Source organism: Ictidomys tridecemlineatus, chromosome 7, assembly GCF_052094955.1.
Source record: "Ictidomys tridecemlineatus isolate mIctTri1 chromosome 7, mIctTri1.hap1, whole genome shotgun sequence".
Classification (NCBI taxonomy): Eukaryota; Metazoa; Chordata; class Mammalia; order Rodentia; family Sciuridae; genus Ictidomys; species Ictidomys tridecemlineatus.
This window is the reverse complement of record NC_135483.1, coordinates 92287985-92304707: the sequence shown is the minus strand read 5'-3', so window position 1 is coordinate 92304707 and position 16723 is coordinate 92287985. Positions and strand designations below refer to the sequence as shown.

At 39.5% G+C, this 16723-nt stretch overlaps 1 protein-coding gene across 8 annotated transcripts in view; it reads right to left on the bottom strand.

The window, feature by feature from the left end:
• The window catches only part of Nckap5 (NCK associated protein 5), a 910861-nt gene that overhangs the window by 118484 nt on the left and 775654 nt on the right, over positions 1–16723 (bottom strand). For all 8 annotated transcript variants that reach the window (XM_078017217.1, XM_078017216.1, XM_040294086.2 and 5 more), the window contains 2 exons: positions 5630–5731; positions 1272–1460 (listed from right to left, as the gene is read on the bottom strand). In XM_078017217.1, the coding sequence (XP_077873343.1) occupies positions 1272–1460; positions 5630–5731 (291 nt within the window). The remainder of the gene's footprint in view (positions 1–1271; positions 1461–5629; positions 5732–16723) is intronic.

Genomic DNA, 16723 nt, shown 5'->3' with positions numbered 1-16723 from the left:
AATCCGAGATAAATGATAATAATTCTTTAATTAGAGCCAAATTACTCCATGTAGAGCATGCTGGTGCATTTCATTCAGGCTTCCTTTCTGTTTGTACATAAAACAGTATAAAAAAATGCTCTTGAGTTCAAAAAGAGCTCTTAGTCATATATTTTATATAAGTTAATATTATACATATAAATTCATAGCATTTAATTTTATTATGCAAGTTGAAATAAATGAGCACCTGGCACCAGGTAAAAACTCCCAAAATTCCTCCAGTGCACAGAGATTCCATGACCATGAGTGCACGCCACCCAGTGTCTGTGCAATGTCTTCAGAACTTTCCTTCCTTTCTTCCCAGGGGAGAGATTGCCTTAGAACATCCAGGGCTTCTCTAATTCAAAGAATTCAGTCAAAATTTTTAAAAAAGAAAGTCAAAGGCTCTGGGAAGGACAGCTAAGTGGTGCCAGAATGAAATGAGCAGAGTATGGGGCCATGGGAGTCAGCACAAAACTCAGAGACAAAGCGAGGAAACCTCTCTGGCCCTGTTCCTGGTCTCTGAGGAGTCAGGCCCCTGGCAGTCATTATTCAGAATTCTGAACTGTTCCTCAGAGGGAGCGATTTTGATAATGCAGTAGGCTCTCCACTTTGCATTAGATGTCTGAGTCTAAGGGAATAGGCTTTAAATGCAAGCTTGAAATCTTTTTTGGAGTTCTTGTTCAGAGGATGACAAAGCTGCTCCCTCACCAGTATTTTCTGGGAGTTATGGAATTTTCCTGGTTTCTATACTGCTGAAAGCATAAACTAAATTTACCCAAATGGTAGAAAAATGACTTTCAAATATTCTGATTCAAGGTTCCCATTCTCACGTATTCTGCTTTTCTTCCACTCTAGGGAACTGCTAAAACAGCTCTTTCAAAATTCTTGGCTTGCACCTGTGTGAAAAGAAGTTTGGTCAAAGCATGAAGGGATATTTAGATGTGTGAGCCCACTGTGCAGGTGGATGGCTATCCTTCTAATGGGAAGCATTGTCTAAGCACCTTGCCACATAAATAGGAATGGACCTACTTTCACTGAAGGCAGGGTCCAGTATGCTGCCTTCCAGTTGATAGTGAAATCATATTTGATGAGCCACAGCACTGATTAGTGGAGGTCAGCATAAACCATGAGCAGGTACTCAGCAAATGGTCATTTCCCTCTTAACCCTCCCTCCTACCCTCCGTGACCACATCCTACCAGCAGAAGATCTGTTCACTCAGATTCTAAAAATGCCTAGAAAGGAGCCTTACCCTTTTCCTGAGGTTCTTGCTATCATGCCACGTGTAAGAGGAGCCACTGGAGTATTCGCTGCAGGTGCTGGAAAGGGACAGTTCACTGCTACTGCAGCTGTTTCGAGGACAGAGGTGACCAGGGATGACAGCCCCCAAGCCAGTACACTTCAGGGCAGAAGTTCCTGATCTTGCATTCAGTTGGTATTCCTGAAAAGGCAAGAAAGTTCTGAGCAAGTGCCTGCTTAGGGAAGAGTGAGTACCAACTGAACCTCATAGTGAGTAGTCAGAAGCACAGACTTAGGAGCCAAGCAGACTGTGTTTACTGTGTGGCAACAGGGAAGTTAGTTAGCTTTTCCAGCCATGTTCTCCTTTTCAAAGGGAATAATGACAGTGGTGCCTCCCCTAAAGGATTATTGAAAGGAGTCGATGAGTTACTAGATATGAAGCACATAGCACAGTATCTGGCCTATAATTGCTGCTCAATTATTGCAAGTTCATTATAATCAGAAGTACTATGATGGTGGTTTCTTTTATCCTTTCTTACAGGTTAGAAAATAAGATCAACATCAAAATATGACTGAAGGTCATTGTAATGCTTTGAGCAACTAATAAAAAAAATTTGATGAACAAGTTATACTAGTTTATATGATAAAATTTACATTTTTGGTAACATATGCTTTGGCAAAAATATCTAGTTTATTCAACCCCATTTCAATGTTTAAATGAATTCTAGTGTCACGTAAGACTAAAAAAGAACAAATAAAAAACAAGCATGTAAAAAAAAAAATATGACTCAAGGGCTGCTTGTCCAGCCGAGAGGTAGAGTGCTTGCCTAGCACGTGTGACACCACAGGCTCCTTTCCCAGCACCACAAAACAGAACCCCCCAATGACAACAATAACATGACTTGAGTGCTACAAATGGAAGGAGACAGAGTAGTGTCCCTGGCTATAGGGTTCAAGAGCCTGAGCACTACACTGCTAGTCTAGTGTCTGGATCAGGCTACACAATGTCACTAAATATGTGATCTTGAGAAACACAAAAAATTAACTTCCATGGACCTTAATGTCCTCATTTGTAACTTCACTAGATTACTCCCAAGGTCCCGTCTGGCTCTGACAATATTCTTTTAAATGAGCTGTCAAATGCCCCCAGTTTATCGGTGCCATCTTTTAATAAGCCACGAACAGGGGACAACAAACTTATGTATTCCAAGTCTACAATATAAAATATAAGACTTTTTGTATCTAGTTGGCTGTCCAAATGTCAATAGTGCACACATCAAACCGATCTGGGTCCTATGCAGAAGGCCCAGGCTGTTGGAATGCTAGTGGTCTGCATAAAGCAAGGGTGACCAATGAACTGTGAACATCCAAGCACATCTTGACAGCACATTACTGCCCCTTACATAACAAATGAAGTTCTACAAACCAGACAGGCTAAATTAAATTGGTACCCAGACCACTGAGAATAAAATCTCTCTACTACCATCTAATTCCAGTCTCCTATCTATATAAAGCTTTGTTTCAGGAACTCTTTGATGGCATGCTATCTGTCTTGGCATCTCTTGCCTCTTACTTATGTGATTCACTGACACTTTCTGGGTGCCTCTGGTACCCCAGTACTTATCACTGCTTTCCAAGTGCAATTCCCACTGACGGTGACTAAACACCACGCAGGGAAGAAGGTAATGAGAATGTGAGGGTGCTTGTGGTAATGCTGAGCCCCTGCATAAGTGCATGGGGCATGTTTAATTTGCTCTCGAATCAATATCCATAATACTTAATAATGTTAGATTTTATCTGCTTTGCTATCAATACTTTATTTTTTGCTGCATAACAATTTCTTTAAGTGATCTAAAAATGCCAAGAACTTTTATTACCCTACTCCCCTTCCCCTGAAATGTGACTCTAAACATCAATGAAAGGAGAAATTGGTCTTAAAACCCCAGATTTTATCAGTATCTATTGGTTTATACCCTTGTTTGTTGCCAGATGTAACTTGGTAAAGGGGAGTTCATATTTGGATCTCAGCTGCCTACGACCAATGGCTGTGTCTTGCTGGAGCACCTGGAAGCTAAGCCTCAACCATCACAGACATCTAGAATGCTCCCTGAGCAAATATTCAGAAACACCCCACCAGACCCCACCTCTACTTGTGTGCCGTCCAATTCCTCCAGCCTGTTCTCTCACATTGTGTTGTCTGAGTAATCCGGAAAGAGGTAGTTATCTAGGGCTGCCTCTGCTGGTAACTATGTCTCCTTTGCAGAGAGGGCTTGTGACTGCCTTTCGCCAGGTGACCTGGAACTAAGTTCCACTGGCCTTTTTACACTCTGCTTGGCTTTTAGTGACAGTTTACATCCTGCCTTTTCCCAAAGTACTGGGGCTTGTATATCATTTCCTACCTATCCCTTACCACTACACCTATCAAATTATACCTGTTTTTACAACTTAACTCAATTCTCAGGATTCTTAATGCATAGGCCCCCTTGCCCAGTTATAACCCATATGAGTACCTCCTGCAAAGAGGCTGCATTAATATGACAGAAAACTAGATCTTGCAAGATGGGCTGGAGTGAGAATGAACTCTGGGGTCTCTTGGCCTTGAATTTGAGTGCCTAGATATGATAGAGGAAGGGCTGTCAATGTTATGTGTGGCTGGTGGGTGAGAGGGATTGGGCAGAGAGGTGTCAAAAGCATTGGCTGCATAAGATAATAATGAAGATGGAATTGCTTCTGGCATAGGAACTTGTAGGTGTTGCTGCTTTTATAAAAAGACACACATGTGTGTCTTGCCTCTTCAACTAAATGATAAGTTCACAATCTACCTACAGTACCCTGTTTGAAATTTCCTGGTATCCCATCCTTATCTGATACCTGGCACACAAGTATATATAACTGTACTGAGCAATAACCAAAGTGGGTGCACTTGGTCTCAGGGATCACCATAGGAGTTTTTGGAAAGATGTACTAGTAGATGACCTTCTTGCTCATTGTTTCTACCTCTGCCATGTTTTCCTGTGGCTGTGACATAGTGCCACATGTTCAAGGAGAACAGAAAAGGGTAAAAGCAACAGAGATCTTCTGATGGTCCCAATGTTCTTAGCAGGTACTATGTTACACACATTTCATGGATTATCTCATGTAATCCTTGCTGTAATTCTCTGAAATAAAAAGAAATATCATTACCCACATTTTCTAAATGGGAAACCTGGCGTACTCAGATTTTAATATCTTGTAAAGGATTACTCGGCCAACACAGCATTGTGATGCCAGACCCAAGTCCCAGCCATTTTGCTGTAATACTGAGAATGGCCCCTGACAGCAGAACTCTCCGGGATACACAGAACATTAGAATCCCACTGAGTATGGCTGTCAATAGATAATAAGTATCACTAAAATTCTTCTTTGTCAGAAAATGCATATTGGTTTCCACTGCAACATTATCTTAATTATGTTTATTTCATTGGCAAAATTCACCCTGTTTTCCCTATTCAAACTGTGTTTTTTTCAATGTGCATTTTAGATGACTGCCTTGAATGACTTGTATATTTTTATATCCTTGCTCTGAGAAATGCCATATGAAATCTACAATTTTACTTAAAAAATAGACAAACTGAAGCCAAGAGTTTCTTGAATAAGAATTGCATACTTTAAAAAATCCCTGATCTTAAGGACATATTATAGATGGGATGCCATTAGGTCTTTATAGAAGTTTAAAGTGATGGCGTTCCACTGAAATCTAATTTCAGTTTAACTTGAGAATATTTACCTTTGATATAGAATATCCTGTATACAACTAACAAAATCATAAAGTAAAATCCAGTGATCCACAATGTTCAAGTAATTTATTTAAGCCTAACATTTTTCATTATGTATTTATACAGCTGTTATATGTTTTTTTTCAAGTGACTCTTTTTATGTCAATGGGATTTAAAAGCCATGCTGGTTAAAGTTTTGCCAAATAAGCACAAAGCGAACCCCAGCTAAAGGAAAAAAAAAAAAAGCACAGCCCATGAATTTTTAAAAGTTCATACATAATATATCATAAAAGTAGGATGAATAATATGGGACATGGGCTTTAATAAAAAGCTCCTTGACCATTTCTCAGAGACTTTGAGATGTAATCAATACCCAAAAAGGTATCTTGGGGACAAAGCCAAGATTTATGACATTTTTGCCTGGAGTGACACTTTCTGCTTACTATATCAGCTGGGGGACATGATATTGAATTTCAGAGAACACAAGAAAGGAAGGTCTTTTTATCTGCCTGACAATCCTTCAAGGATGCACTTTATGGTTCAGCTGTGACATCATATTTGATGGAAGGAAAATAACAACCTGAACAAGTCCTCTGAAGGCAACTGGGGGACTCACGTGTAGCTCGACATCAGTTCGTGACTGCGTCAGACTTCGGCTCCTTCCCACCTCTGAGAGTAAATCTCCAGATGAAAGATCCAAGATGCGGGAGTGAAGTTTCTAGGAGAAGCCAAGCAGAAACGTGGAATAGCCATCATTTAACTGTTTGTTTTAAAATCCTGCCTTGGACAACTAAGTCTCAAAAGAAGTGACATTTCTGGATTAGAGAATACATGCCCTAATTCAAACACATTTATGCCAGTTTATTAGGTGTTTAATATATATGCACATATGCAAATTGCATTTTGTAAACAATAATCATACATTTTACAGTTTTTCCATCTGCCTTGGGAAGTAGTTGAATAAGTTGTAGTTGAAAGATTAGCAGGAAATACGTGACTATCCCCAATATAATTACTGACTAGTGTGAAAATAACTTCTGATATTCATATTAAAAAACTCAATCATCAAGTTAACCTAAAGATGTTGAGTGGTGGTTAAAATCTAAGCAAATAATTACGAAAATGATCTTATTTCTGAACAGCACTGATCTTGTGAAATCTTCCCTTGGACACATTTTAACTCAAAGTCATTAGCGTCATCTGTTAGAAACAATTAATGTGAATAGAAAATAATTGCATCAGGGATCTGGGGACTCAGAGGATTTTGTGCATTAATATTTACGTGCTATTCGATTATATACTGAATTCTTTATTTCAGTTTTGCTTGGAAGGCCTGCTAAAACAGGGACATTTCACTATATTAATCTTTATACTAATTACTAAGACTTTTCTGTGGACATTAAATTTGATCAGTTTAATTGCAAATACAATAAAACCCATAATTTATTCTCTAATGTTTCTACTAGACCCGTGACATTTTAAAAGTGGTACTTGTACCCTGGTTTGTCTTGGTTACAACTTTTGTGACTTCAGACACTAAAAATGTCTAATCAAGTAAGTAAAAAAAAAAAAAAGAGGAATAAATCCAAATCTGGCTGCCTGTTGCTTTGAAAATTCAATTTTTCTAATGAAGATAAAACCTCAATAGGTAAGTAGAAGACTGACTTTGTTTCTGAACAGTTTTTATAATCCTTAGGTTCTCTCTAGATTCTGAGTTTCCTGGGGACAAAGATAGAATTTCTCTCACCATTTAATTCCCAGGACCTGACACAGTATATTATACTCAGTAAGTACCCAATAAATGCTCATCACAGTCTATAAAGGAAAAATGATGTTGTTAGATTATCCCTATCTGTATATAGGTTTTAAACATTGAGAGAGTGCCAGAATAATTATAATGTTTTAAGACCCAAGAATACATTTATCAGTATGCAAACAGTAGAAGTAGTTATGGGAAATGACATTCAACAAAAGAAATTATGATTTTGAGTGGTATATCATGTGATTTGGAGGAAGAGTCCTGTATAGATATCTGACTTCTTATTCAGTTCATGACTGTACTTCACTCCTTTTTCTAAAATATATGATGTCACCCTTTCACTGACTGCATGAATATGTGCGGGTAAAAACCTCCTTTCCTAAATGATGTTATGCGTCACTGGTTTTTATCCAACCACTCAGTCCCTGCCTTGAAATCAGTAAGATCTTCCTGGAGATGGAAGAGGTCCTGGAGCAAGAGAACAGGGAACTTGAGTTCCAGCCTTGTTAAAGTACAGATTTCACGGGTTCTCAGGAATGTAATTGAACCTCTCACCTATTACAGAAGGATGGGAATGGCTGCTTAATTCACCATCAAAGAATGGGCACAAAGTCATAGCAAGAAGAGGTGATATATAGGAACCCATGTAGCCTTACTGCAAGTTATTGTCATAATTGAGAGTGCGTGGTAGGTGGTTTCTTAGAGGTTAGGTATAATCATTTGTTGCTATAGCATCCATGCATGTAAGGTAAACAAAAACCAACTCAGGAAAGTAAAATCTCAAAGAAAAATGTCGATGTATATGTGGGTGATAAAACCACTTTTGTGAAACCATGTTATAATCTGAGCTTAATTCTGAACTTGAAAAAAAAATAGTTGAATGTTTATGTGGACAATTCAAGTCACTGTCAGAAGAAGAGAGAGAAGGCATGACCCTTTCAGAGCCGTCCTCCTGCTGAGAGGGCAAATTCTCCATCTCACATTCAGCCATTCTTCATATTCCCCGTTGGAGTCCATCTGGATAAAATCTCTTACCTGAACAGCTTTAAACTTCAAATGTTTAGCCTGAAAATCCAGAAAAGTCCTGGATATGGTTATGTTTTGCTTTAGATGTGAAAGACAGCAAGACCACTCAATAAAGGTGTAAAACTGACATTGAATCATCTGTTACTTGGTCTTAGTAACTGAGTTTGGCCTCAGAAATAGACTCCTAGCCTCCCATATCTCCAAACCAGTGAGAAATACTTTCTTCAAATGCTTCCTTTGAGGGCAACATTTCTTTTTCTCCTTTCCTATCTGACTGGTTCCATTGAATCAAGAATGTGCCCCTCTCCCTTCTGAGTTGATGCTTTCATCCATATTTCCATCGGACACTATCCCAGCTCTTGTCTACCTAAAAGAAAACCTGCCCAGGATTCAAAACTACATTAAAACCCTACCTGGAAGGTTACCTATCCTCAGTAATGCAGGGCAGGTTCCCTCCCCTGATGGATTACATTGCTCCCTCCCTCAGGTCCTTTATCTAGTGTACCAATACTGAACTGCTCCTGTTATAGGTTCTGCTTTCCCATGGGTTATCAGCTCCATGAGAATACAGGCCAAGTCCTATGTTTTCACTTTGTCCCTGAAGCAAAGACTGACACACAGCTGGTCTTTTCTCCTAGCCTCTTTTTTAGTAAAGGATGGCCATGGTTAGTTCTAGCCCACGGAGTGTGGGCAAAAATGATGTCTGCTACTTTCCCCTTGGTCCAGGAACATCCCACATATGTTTCTCTGTACTCTATTCCCTTCCATTGGCTCAATGCAGTGAACTCAGTACAGTAACTGTAGAGGCTACATGTCCAACAGGGAGCAAACCTGGGGAACAGAATTTGGACTCGTGAATTACCAACTGGATGACAATTACACTAGGACCAGAAATACCTCTTTTGGACTTTATATGAGGAACAAATCAGCCATGATTCATTTGGAGTTTGTTTGTTATCACTAATGCTGACTTGGCTGATATTGCCTTCCTTTGAGATAAGCACTTTGCAGCACACAAGGTAGTTACTCAGTAGGTACTTGCGTTCATACTCACGTACATCTGTGTGTTAATAAGTGCATCTGTGCACACACCTATTTACACATGTTTATGGCTGTTAGGGGACCAAGGTGACTTCCTACACTGAGGATTTCAGCTTCATGGGAACCAAGCTTACTTTCTGTCACTAGATGCAGGAGCAAGGGTGGGACATTTCTCGAAGGCTTAGACTGTATCACAAGTCATAGTGACAACCTACCTTCCATACCAGGATAAAATACCAAATTTAGTTTTGAAGACATAACAATGTCAGGGCAGCTGGTACCCAGACCACAGGTTGGATTAGTAATATATGGGGATTAACTTTCCCTCAGTTGGTTAGCCCTATGTTCTCTTCGTAGTCCTCTATCAATGAGACCGGGCAGAGAAATGTCCCCCATGAGAGACTATGCCAAGGATGAACTGTCCTTTATCAGGTGGGATAGAGGTAGAGTGACTCCTGTGGCTCTCCAGTTCATGAAGACAGCAGAAACTGGAGACTGAGGTATGCTCGAGCCTTTTAGAACTGGTCAGAGGATGAGAATTTTCCATTGTTTCTCTCTGTGGCTCACATGCACCAGTTTCTCAGGGGTCAGCGAAGGCTGGTTGCCTTTGATAGAATCCTGCCTCTAGGTTTTGACTCAGTTCTGTAGTGATTTCTTAACTTTAGGACAGTAATTGCGAAGGCCAGGAAGACATTGAGACCTTATTTAGTGGTACAAGGCAAAGTTAGAAAACAGAACTTCTGCTAAGAATTTTGCAGAACAAGGGACACTATTCAGAAATTATAAATGAAATAGAGTAATGAACAGTTTTTGTGTTTGCTAATGTGCTTCCTAAAGTTTGGAAAGGAAGGTGTGAATTTGTCCTTATGAGGATTTCAGAGGCTATTAGCTCAGCTTTAGGAATCAAGAGGAGAGGACAAAAAGGATTGTTTAACCATGGCTCTCTTCATTCAGATTTCTTGAGAGAATTAATCTAACGACATAATCATGCATGCAATTATTCTTCCCTCTAACTACTAAAGGCCAAATATCTGCACAAAAGGGAAGTTGTGAGAATAGATAGGGCATGTCTCTGACTACCACACTTTACCAACATGAACACCTTAGGTTTACCAACGGAGGGGGGATAGGAATGAAAATTTAATTTGATCTCTTTCAATCACCTCAATTGACTGAATCTTGCTCGATACAAGAATTAGTCCAAATTTTACCCCAGTCCTTTTATTCACTAGAACTGCATTTTATTCTTTGTGGAACAACTCAATTGAAGTGGAAGGCATCTATTCACACGGATCTCAAACTTCTGCTTTACTCCCAAGATGAGAAGGTCTCTTATTGCCATAGGACTTAGCACTAAACATTCTTTACGTACCATTCCCTGAATTCTATTCTTTACATGTTCCTCCCACAGGAAGGTATTTTTCTACTCTGAAGTTTCAACATAAAAAAATTTAGAGGAATAGAGAAATTGCTTGGAATCTTGCTACCTGCCACTGTTATTCAGCACCTGACCTAAGAGAAGGAATACCAGCAACCATCCTTGGTCACTCCCTGTGAGGCGAATGCATTGTACCTGTTCCCGTCCACCCTCTTGCTGAGCTCTGCTGCTCTCTACCATCTTGGATGGCTGCATTTTTGGAATTGGACTTCTTTAGGGATCAACCTCCTTCATAAGTGGTAGCCTGGATTCTGGGTTGGTATACTGGATAAAGAACCAACTGCTTTTTTTCAAACTTTACATTGGCTTATCTCTAATTCAGAGATCTCATCCCACCTCAGGGCTTCCAGAAAGGTCTCTAGGGTGCCATTCCTGCTCCTCCACCTCAGTCTTAGGCTGGCCCTCAGCCTAGTGCTTCATTTTTTTTTTTTCATTCTATCACAAGAGAAGCAAACCTGAAATTGGTTCTTAAGAAATCCTCTCAGCATATTTTGCTATTGCTACCTTCTTATGACTTCCTTTCTGGATATCTTCTTTCCAGGGGTAGAAAATAACTGTGGCAGATTTGGTGTATGCTTAAGAGAAGTGCTTTAAATATGGCTCTAAGTCAGACACAATCAGGTGAGAAAACAGTTATTCCACAGCCATATTCAGAATCCTCTTCAAGTTTCCTTCTACTGGGTAGATAGGGCAATTTTCATAGGTATGTATAAGAATGGCTAAAAGCTCAAGGAAATTTCCTGAAATAGCTCAGTCTGAGGAATATGATTTCTCTGAAGAAGATTTACTCACCAAACAATCTTAAAAATAATCTTAAAAGTTTTGCCTTACTTATATATACTAAATTTAAATTTTCGCCATACTCAGAAATGTGATTTTTTTCCCTCAGCCCTTCCAAACCCCATCAAGAGAGGTTGTGGTAAATTCCTGGGTTCACATTTCATAGGTTTCATTCTAATCCATTAAGAATTTATTATAAAATTGAATATTATATAACTGCACATTATATAACTGAGTATTGTATGGTCATTTCTTAGATTCACAAAAATTTGAGCCCAGGACAAAATCTTTTTTGGATAAAAGCTGATGTTTAATTAATCATGCCATTATTTCCATTTTGAGATACAAAGATAAAATACAATAGCCTCATCCAGCCATCTTGCTGACAGGACATGAACAGTGAGTCTTTCCAATGTTCTAGAAGACCTTCAAAAACTAGATGCAGGGCTGAGGATATTGCTCAGAGGTAGAGTGCTTGCCTAAGAGCACGAGGCCTAGGGCTTGTTCTCCAGCACCACAAAAACAAACAAACAAACAAACAAACAAAAACCTATATGCATCATGATTTGATCTTACTTCGGAGCCTGAACTTTTTATAACTAATTTTTAAAGCTGTCCAAAAAAGTTCTTGCTGCAATTATTATTCTCCCTGGCAACCTTTCAACATGCCTTGCATATCAATCTTCAGGTGCCCCAGTGCATTCTGTTTCACTCTGGATGGTGCCTTAGCAGATGACATGGGTCTACAAACTCTTTTTCTACTTCTCTGGAATTCAAGGTTATAAAATGCTTTTGAAAACAATTATTCCACAGCTGTATTCAGAACCTTCTTCAAGGGTCCCTGCTGCCATGACAACCTGATTATCCAGTGGCTGCCTAAGGGAGTGGCATTTCATTTGGTGAGTAGGAAATTTATGTGGGATCTCTATGGCTTAGGCTGATGACTGGAGTATCTCCTACTGTCCTATCTGCCATGGTTCAATTAACAGTGCCCTGAGGACCTGCAGGGGGAGGACCAGTGGGAAGATGGATGAGGGTAGAAGCAGCAGACCTTTCCTCAGGAGCCTCCATTCTAATCAGTACAACAAGAAGCACTTATGAAGCATCTACTGTGTACAGACTGGAGGATGCCCATCAGCAGAGCTTATGAGATCAATGAACCCAAACGCACAACTGAAGAAAAGACACAGAATTCTTACAGGAGAGCATGCAAAATAAATCATGGTAGAGTAATGTGATATAAGGGTAGGGATGGGGTTGATATGTACTTATGGTACACTAAAATACAAGTAAGATAATATTTTGTGCACTGCTTTTACTGACAAGCCCCCAAATCTCTTGATCTGAAGTCTTTACACAGTATGAAAAAGAATCAGAAATATTTCAGAGACGGTATAACTACAAAGTGACAGGATAGTGAGATACCAGATGCAGGTTGGTTCCAAGGCAAGCCAGTGGAATGTGTTGGCAGGTGGAGAGCCACTTCCTAAGGGCGATTCAGGCCTGCTTGCAGTCTGAGGACTGCTACAGCTTCCCTATTGTCTTTTTCTATGAATCTGATCTGAGGGAGGAAATGATTCAGCAAAGCCCCAGCCTATTCTGGGATCTAAGAGATACAGAAGTGCCTTGAAATTTCCATTTTTATCCCTAATTACTTTAACAGGTATTTTAATAAGTGCTTTCCAATTGCCCCTGCTGTTTTGTAAAATCATCTATGCTGGTTTTTACATTTTTAATCCAGTTTTAGTTTTAAAAAGTCCTGACTTTCAGAAGCTTTTGGCCTTTTATATGTGGGGGAACAAATTTTCCTTCACTAACTGAACTAAAGAGATTAGAGGGGAATAAAAACAAATGACATTTTACTTAATTTTTTTCAGACTCACTGATGGTCACTGGTTTCTAATGTACCCTTTATTATGAAGAAATGATTAGCTCTGTCTCTGCAGGATGTGGTGGGGGGAGACACTGCATGAAGCCCCTCTCCTAAGAACATCTTATGAGACTTCACACTGCCATAGAAGAAGATGCTCTTAGGGATGAAGAACCCAAGATGACAGAAGCAAAGGAAGAGATCCAAAGTCCCAGACTAGATATATTCCAGGAAGTGGTACAGCTAGGATTTTCTCCTCCCTTCTAGGTCCACGCTTTCTACCACATCCTCCTGGTTGTCCAGCCTATCTGTTCCCTGGAGCCTTTACAAGGCTTATCCTGGAGAAGATGCCTTTAGCCTTAAGAGCTGAGCTCTCCCTTTCAGAGCACTCCTATCAGCAGACTTCTGCTGCCTTGGCGGTTTGCCTGCCTCGATTCCTCTATAGAGGCAGATAATTGAGAAAGAAATAATCGTAATAACCCAACAATAATAGCTGTGAACACTTATTGAGCTCTGATTCCCACAAAGAATGTGTTTGACATATATTATCCTTTGAAATCCTCAAGCAGCACAGTTTAGGAGCATTATTATCATTCCCACCTTACAGATAAAGAAATTGAGATAGAGTGCTCAGAAATCTCCCCTAAGGTTACATAAATAGTATTTAAACCTCAGTCTGACCACAGATTTTATACCCTTAATCCTATCCAATTAAATCTAGCTAATGATGGTCTGTCATAGACAATTTTGTAAAATAATAATATAAATTAATTAGAGAACAAACAATTGCATAGAATTTAACAGAATATAAATACTGCCCCATGCAATCTATCTTCCCTTGCTGGACACAAACATAATTCACTCACTAATTAAAAAATACTTTCCTTATTAGTATTTCATTATCGTCACCTCTGGTGTCATGATTGGCATTGTTTATGTTGTTTCCTTTGTGGATCTCTGCATCTTTTCCAGGGAAACACAATTCTTTGTGTAAATCTGGGCATAACCAAAAACTAAAGCCCAGACCAACAGCGGCAAATAGTTACACAGTGCTCATCACATGCCACATGCTGTGACAGGGGTTTACACCATTTCTTCCTCATTCAATCCTTACCATCACCTCACAAGGCAGAAAACTTATCATCTCCATTTTTTAGGTGAGAAAACTGAAGAAGAAGAAGAGTTAAATACCATAAAGCCGAGGATTGAGGCCTGGACATAGACTTCAGGGTCGTCCCTGTGTCACCTCATTCTCTGTCACTCTAATATCTTATCCAAACTTCAATGCTGGGATAGGAGGCTGAACACAGTTCTGTCACCTGGTGCTCACAGAAGGATAAGCTGCTCAGGCCCCAGCAGTGGAGTATGCCGAGGAGGGCCTCCTGGAGAACTTTCTCCTAGAGAAGTCACAGCCAAGGCCTAGCAGAGCTAAGAGATCTTATGAATAAGAAACAATGACTCGGGGCTGGGGGTGTGGCTCAAGCACTCGCCTGGCATGTGCGGGGCGCTGGGTTCAATCCTCAGCACCACATAAAAATAAAATAAAGATGTTGTGTCCACTGGAAACTAAAAAACAAATATTAAAAAATTCTCTCTCTCAAAAAAGAAAGAAGTGATTACTCAGATGACTTTTCTGATCAGCTGCTACAACAAAATACCAACAAATTGGTAGATTATGAACAAAGATTTAGTCCTGTTGATAAAAAAGTCTAAGATCACATGTTGGCAGATTCAGTGACTGGGAAGGGCTTTGTACGGGTTCACACAGGGCACCTTCTCTGCATCCTTAAAGACAAGGCAGCTCTCTGAAGCCTTTTTTTTTTTTAAATAAGGGCACTATCACATTATAAAAATAACCTTCCAAAGTCCCCACCTCTAATACCATTGCCTTGGGGGCCAAGATTTCAACCTGAATTTTAGGTAGACAACATTCAGACCATAGCAGGGACCAAAAATGAAAGAAAGGTCCTGGTGGACAGAGCCCAGTGAAAGGTCCAAAGATGAGAGAGAATGTGACATTTTTATGCAATGAGGTCAGCAAGACCACAGAGGCAAATTCAAGGGAGGAAAAGGTCAGAGAGATGTCTCAGGAAACAGAAACTTGGGTCAAGCAGCATAGTGAGCAAATCCAAGTGGATTTGAATCCATCACTCTCTAAAATACATACTTCCCTCCTCTACTCCTTTGTCCACCTCACATTTTCCCCCAATGCTGGACCTTACTCCATTACCCTGATCTGTCTGAAAGAAAAGATCTAGAAGAGGAGATAACAGAGGGTTTCTGGGAGGAAAGCTACACACAGTAGTCATTCATATAGCTTTTATACCTTTGAGTTATGTTTATTCCTTAAAATGGTAGTATAGGGCCCGATTTAGGGTCCACACTTTGCTAGAACTGTTCAAAGACCTGCCAGAATTCTGAAGATTTGTAATCACTAACTCTGAAGACGTAACAGTGATCTTTCATGATGCCAAAGGGTTCCATATTTTATCTATATGGGTGGCAAGAAGCCATACTCCAAGTCAGAGGGAGAGGCTGATCATCAACAGATACTCAGAACAATGGGCACAAGATAGAAACGAGGAATTCTGGTATGCTATGGCATAGTAAGTTGACTATTTTGAAAAAGCAAGAAGAAAGGACTTTGAATGTCCTCACCCAAAGAAATAATTAATATTGGAGAAGATAGACATACTTACTCTGATCTGAACATTGCACAATGCATATGTGTATCAAAATATCACAAGGTACCCCATAAATAGGTATAATTTTATGTGTCAATTATAAAAATATTAGGTATCAAAAAAATAAAAATAAAAGAAGAAGAAGGAGAGAGAGAGAGAGAGAGAGAGAGAGAGAGAGAGAGAGAGAGAGAAAACCAACCTGGACCCTGCTCTATTTCTGTAACTACAAAGAGGAGACATTAAAATCAAAAGATTATCGCTTAACACCAGGAGATAACCTCCAAGGAAGGGAAAAATGCCTTGTTGGTGTTCTGGAGAAAAAGAAGATGTAGAATTATTTATAAGAAGGGTGATTCCTTACATTATTAAAGGAACGATTAGAACAGATTGAAATTCCGTTTGGGAGATTCTATAACCACTGAGACCTTCACAAGCTGCAAGATTCCCTCTTACAGCACTTCACAGCAGGGGGCTGGGAGAAGAAAGATAGGAGTATTGAGGAAAATGGCTTTGGTGATGTGCACTCATCTGCACTTACTGCCAGGTGTCCTGGTTTTAACAGGATAAGTTACTGGGGTCCCATTCATCTTACGATATTTGTGCAAATGTATGACATAAAAGCAATTTCTGGCCGAATGTTATGGAAGCCCATTGTCTCACTTCCCTTGACAAATAATACTATATTGTGCATTCTCAGGGCTTCCACTTTATTACTTTAGTTTGCCTTTTAGACTTTGTTACTAAAGATCTGCATCACGGCCTCCTGGTAGCTTTGTCCCCAAATAGTTTTTAAAAGTCCACTGTTACTTTATTTCAAGGTAGGAAATGCCTCATGGTATTATAAACAAGCAGGCTGGAAATTGTTATTTATGTGGTTTCCTAATAGCAATTTGAAATATAGGGCATAAAATTACTAGCTTACAATATTGCTCAATATTAACAGTGGGAAGGGTAATATGTAAAACAGACATTAAAGGATTAGCTGCAAAATACATTTCACTAGGTTAAATCATTTCTTGGCAAATAGCAGTTTCCAGCTATTACATAGGATTCATCAAGTCAAGTGGATTTATTTTTATTTTTCTATTATTTGCCAAATATATTCTCTGCTT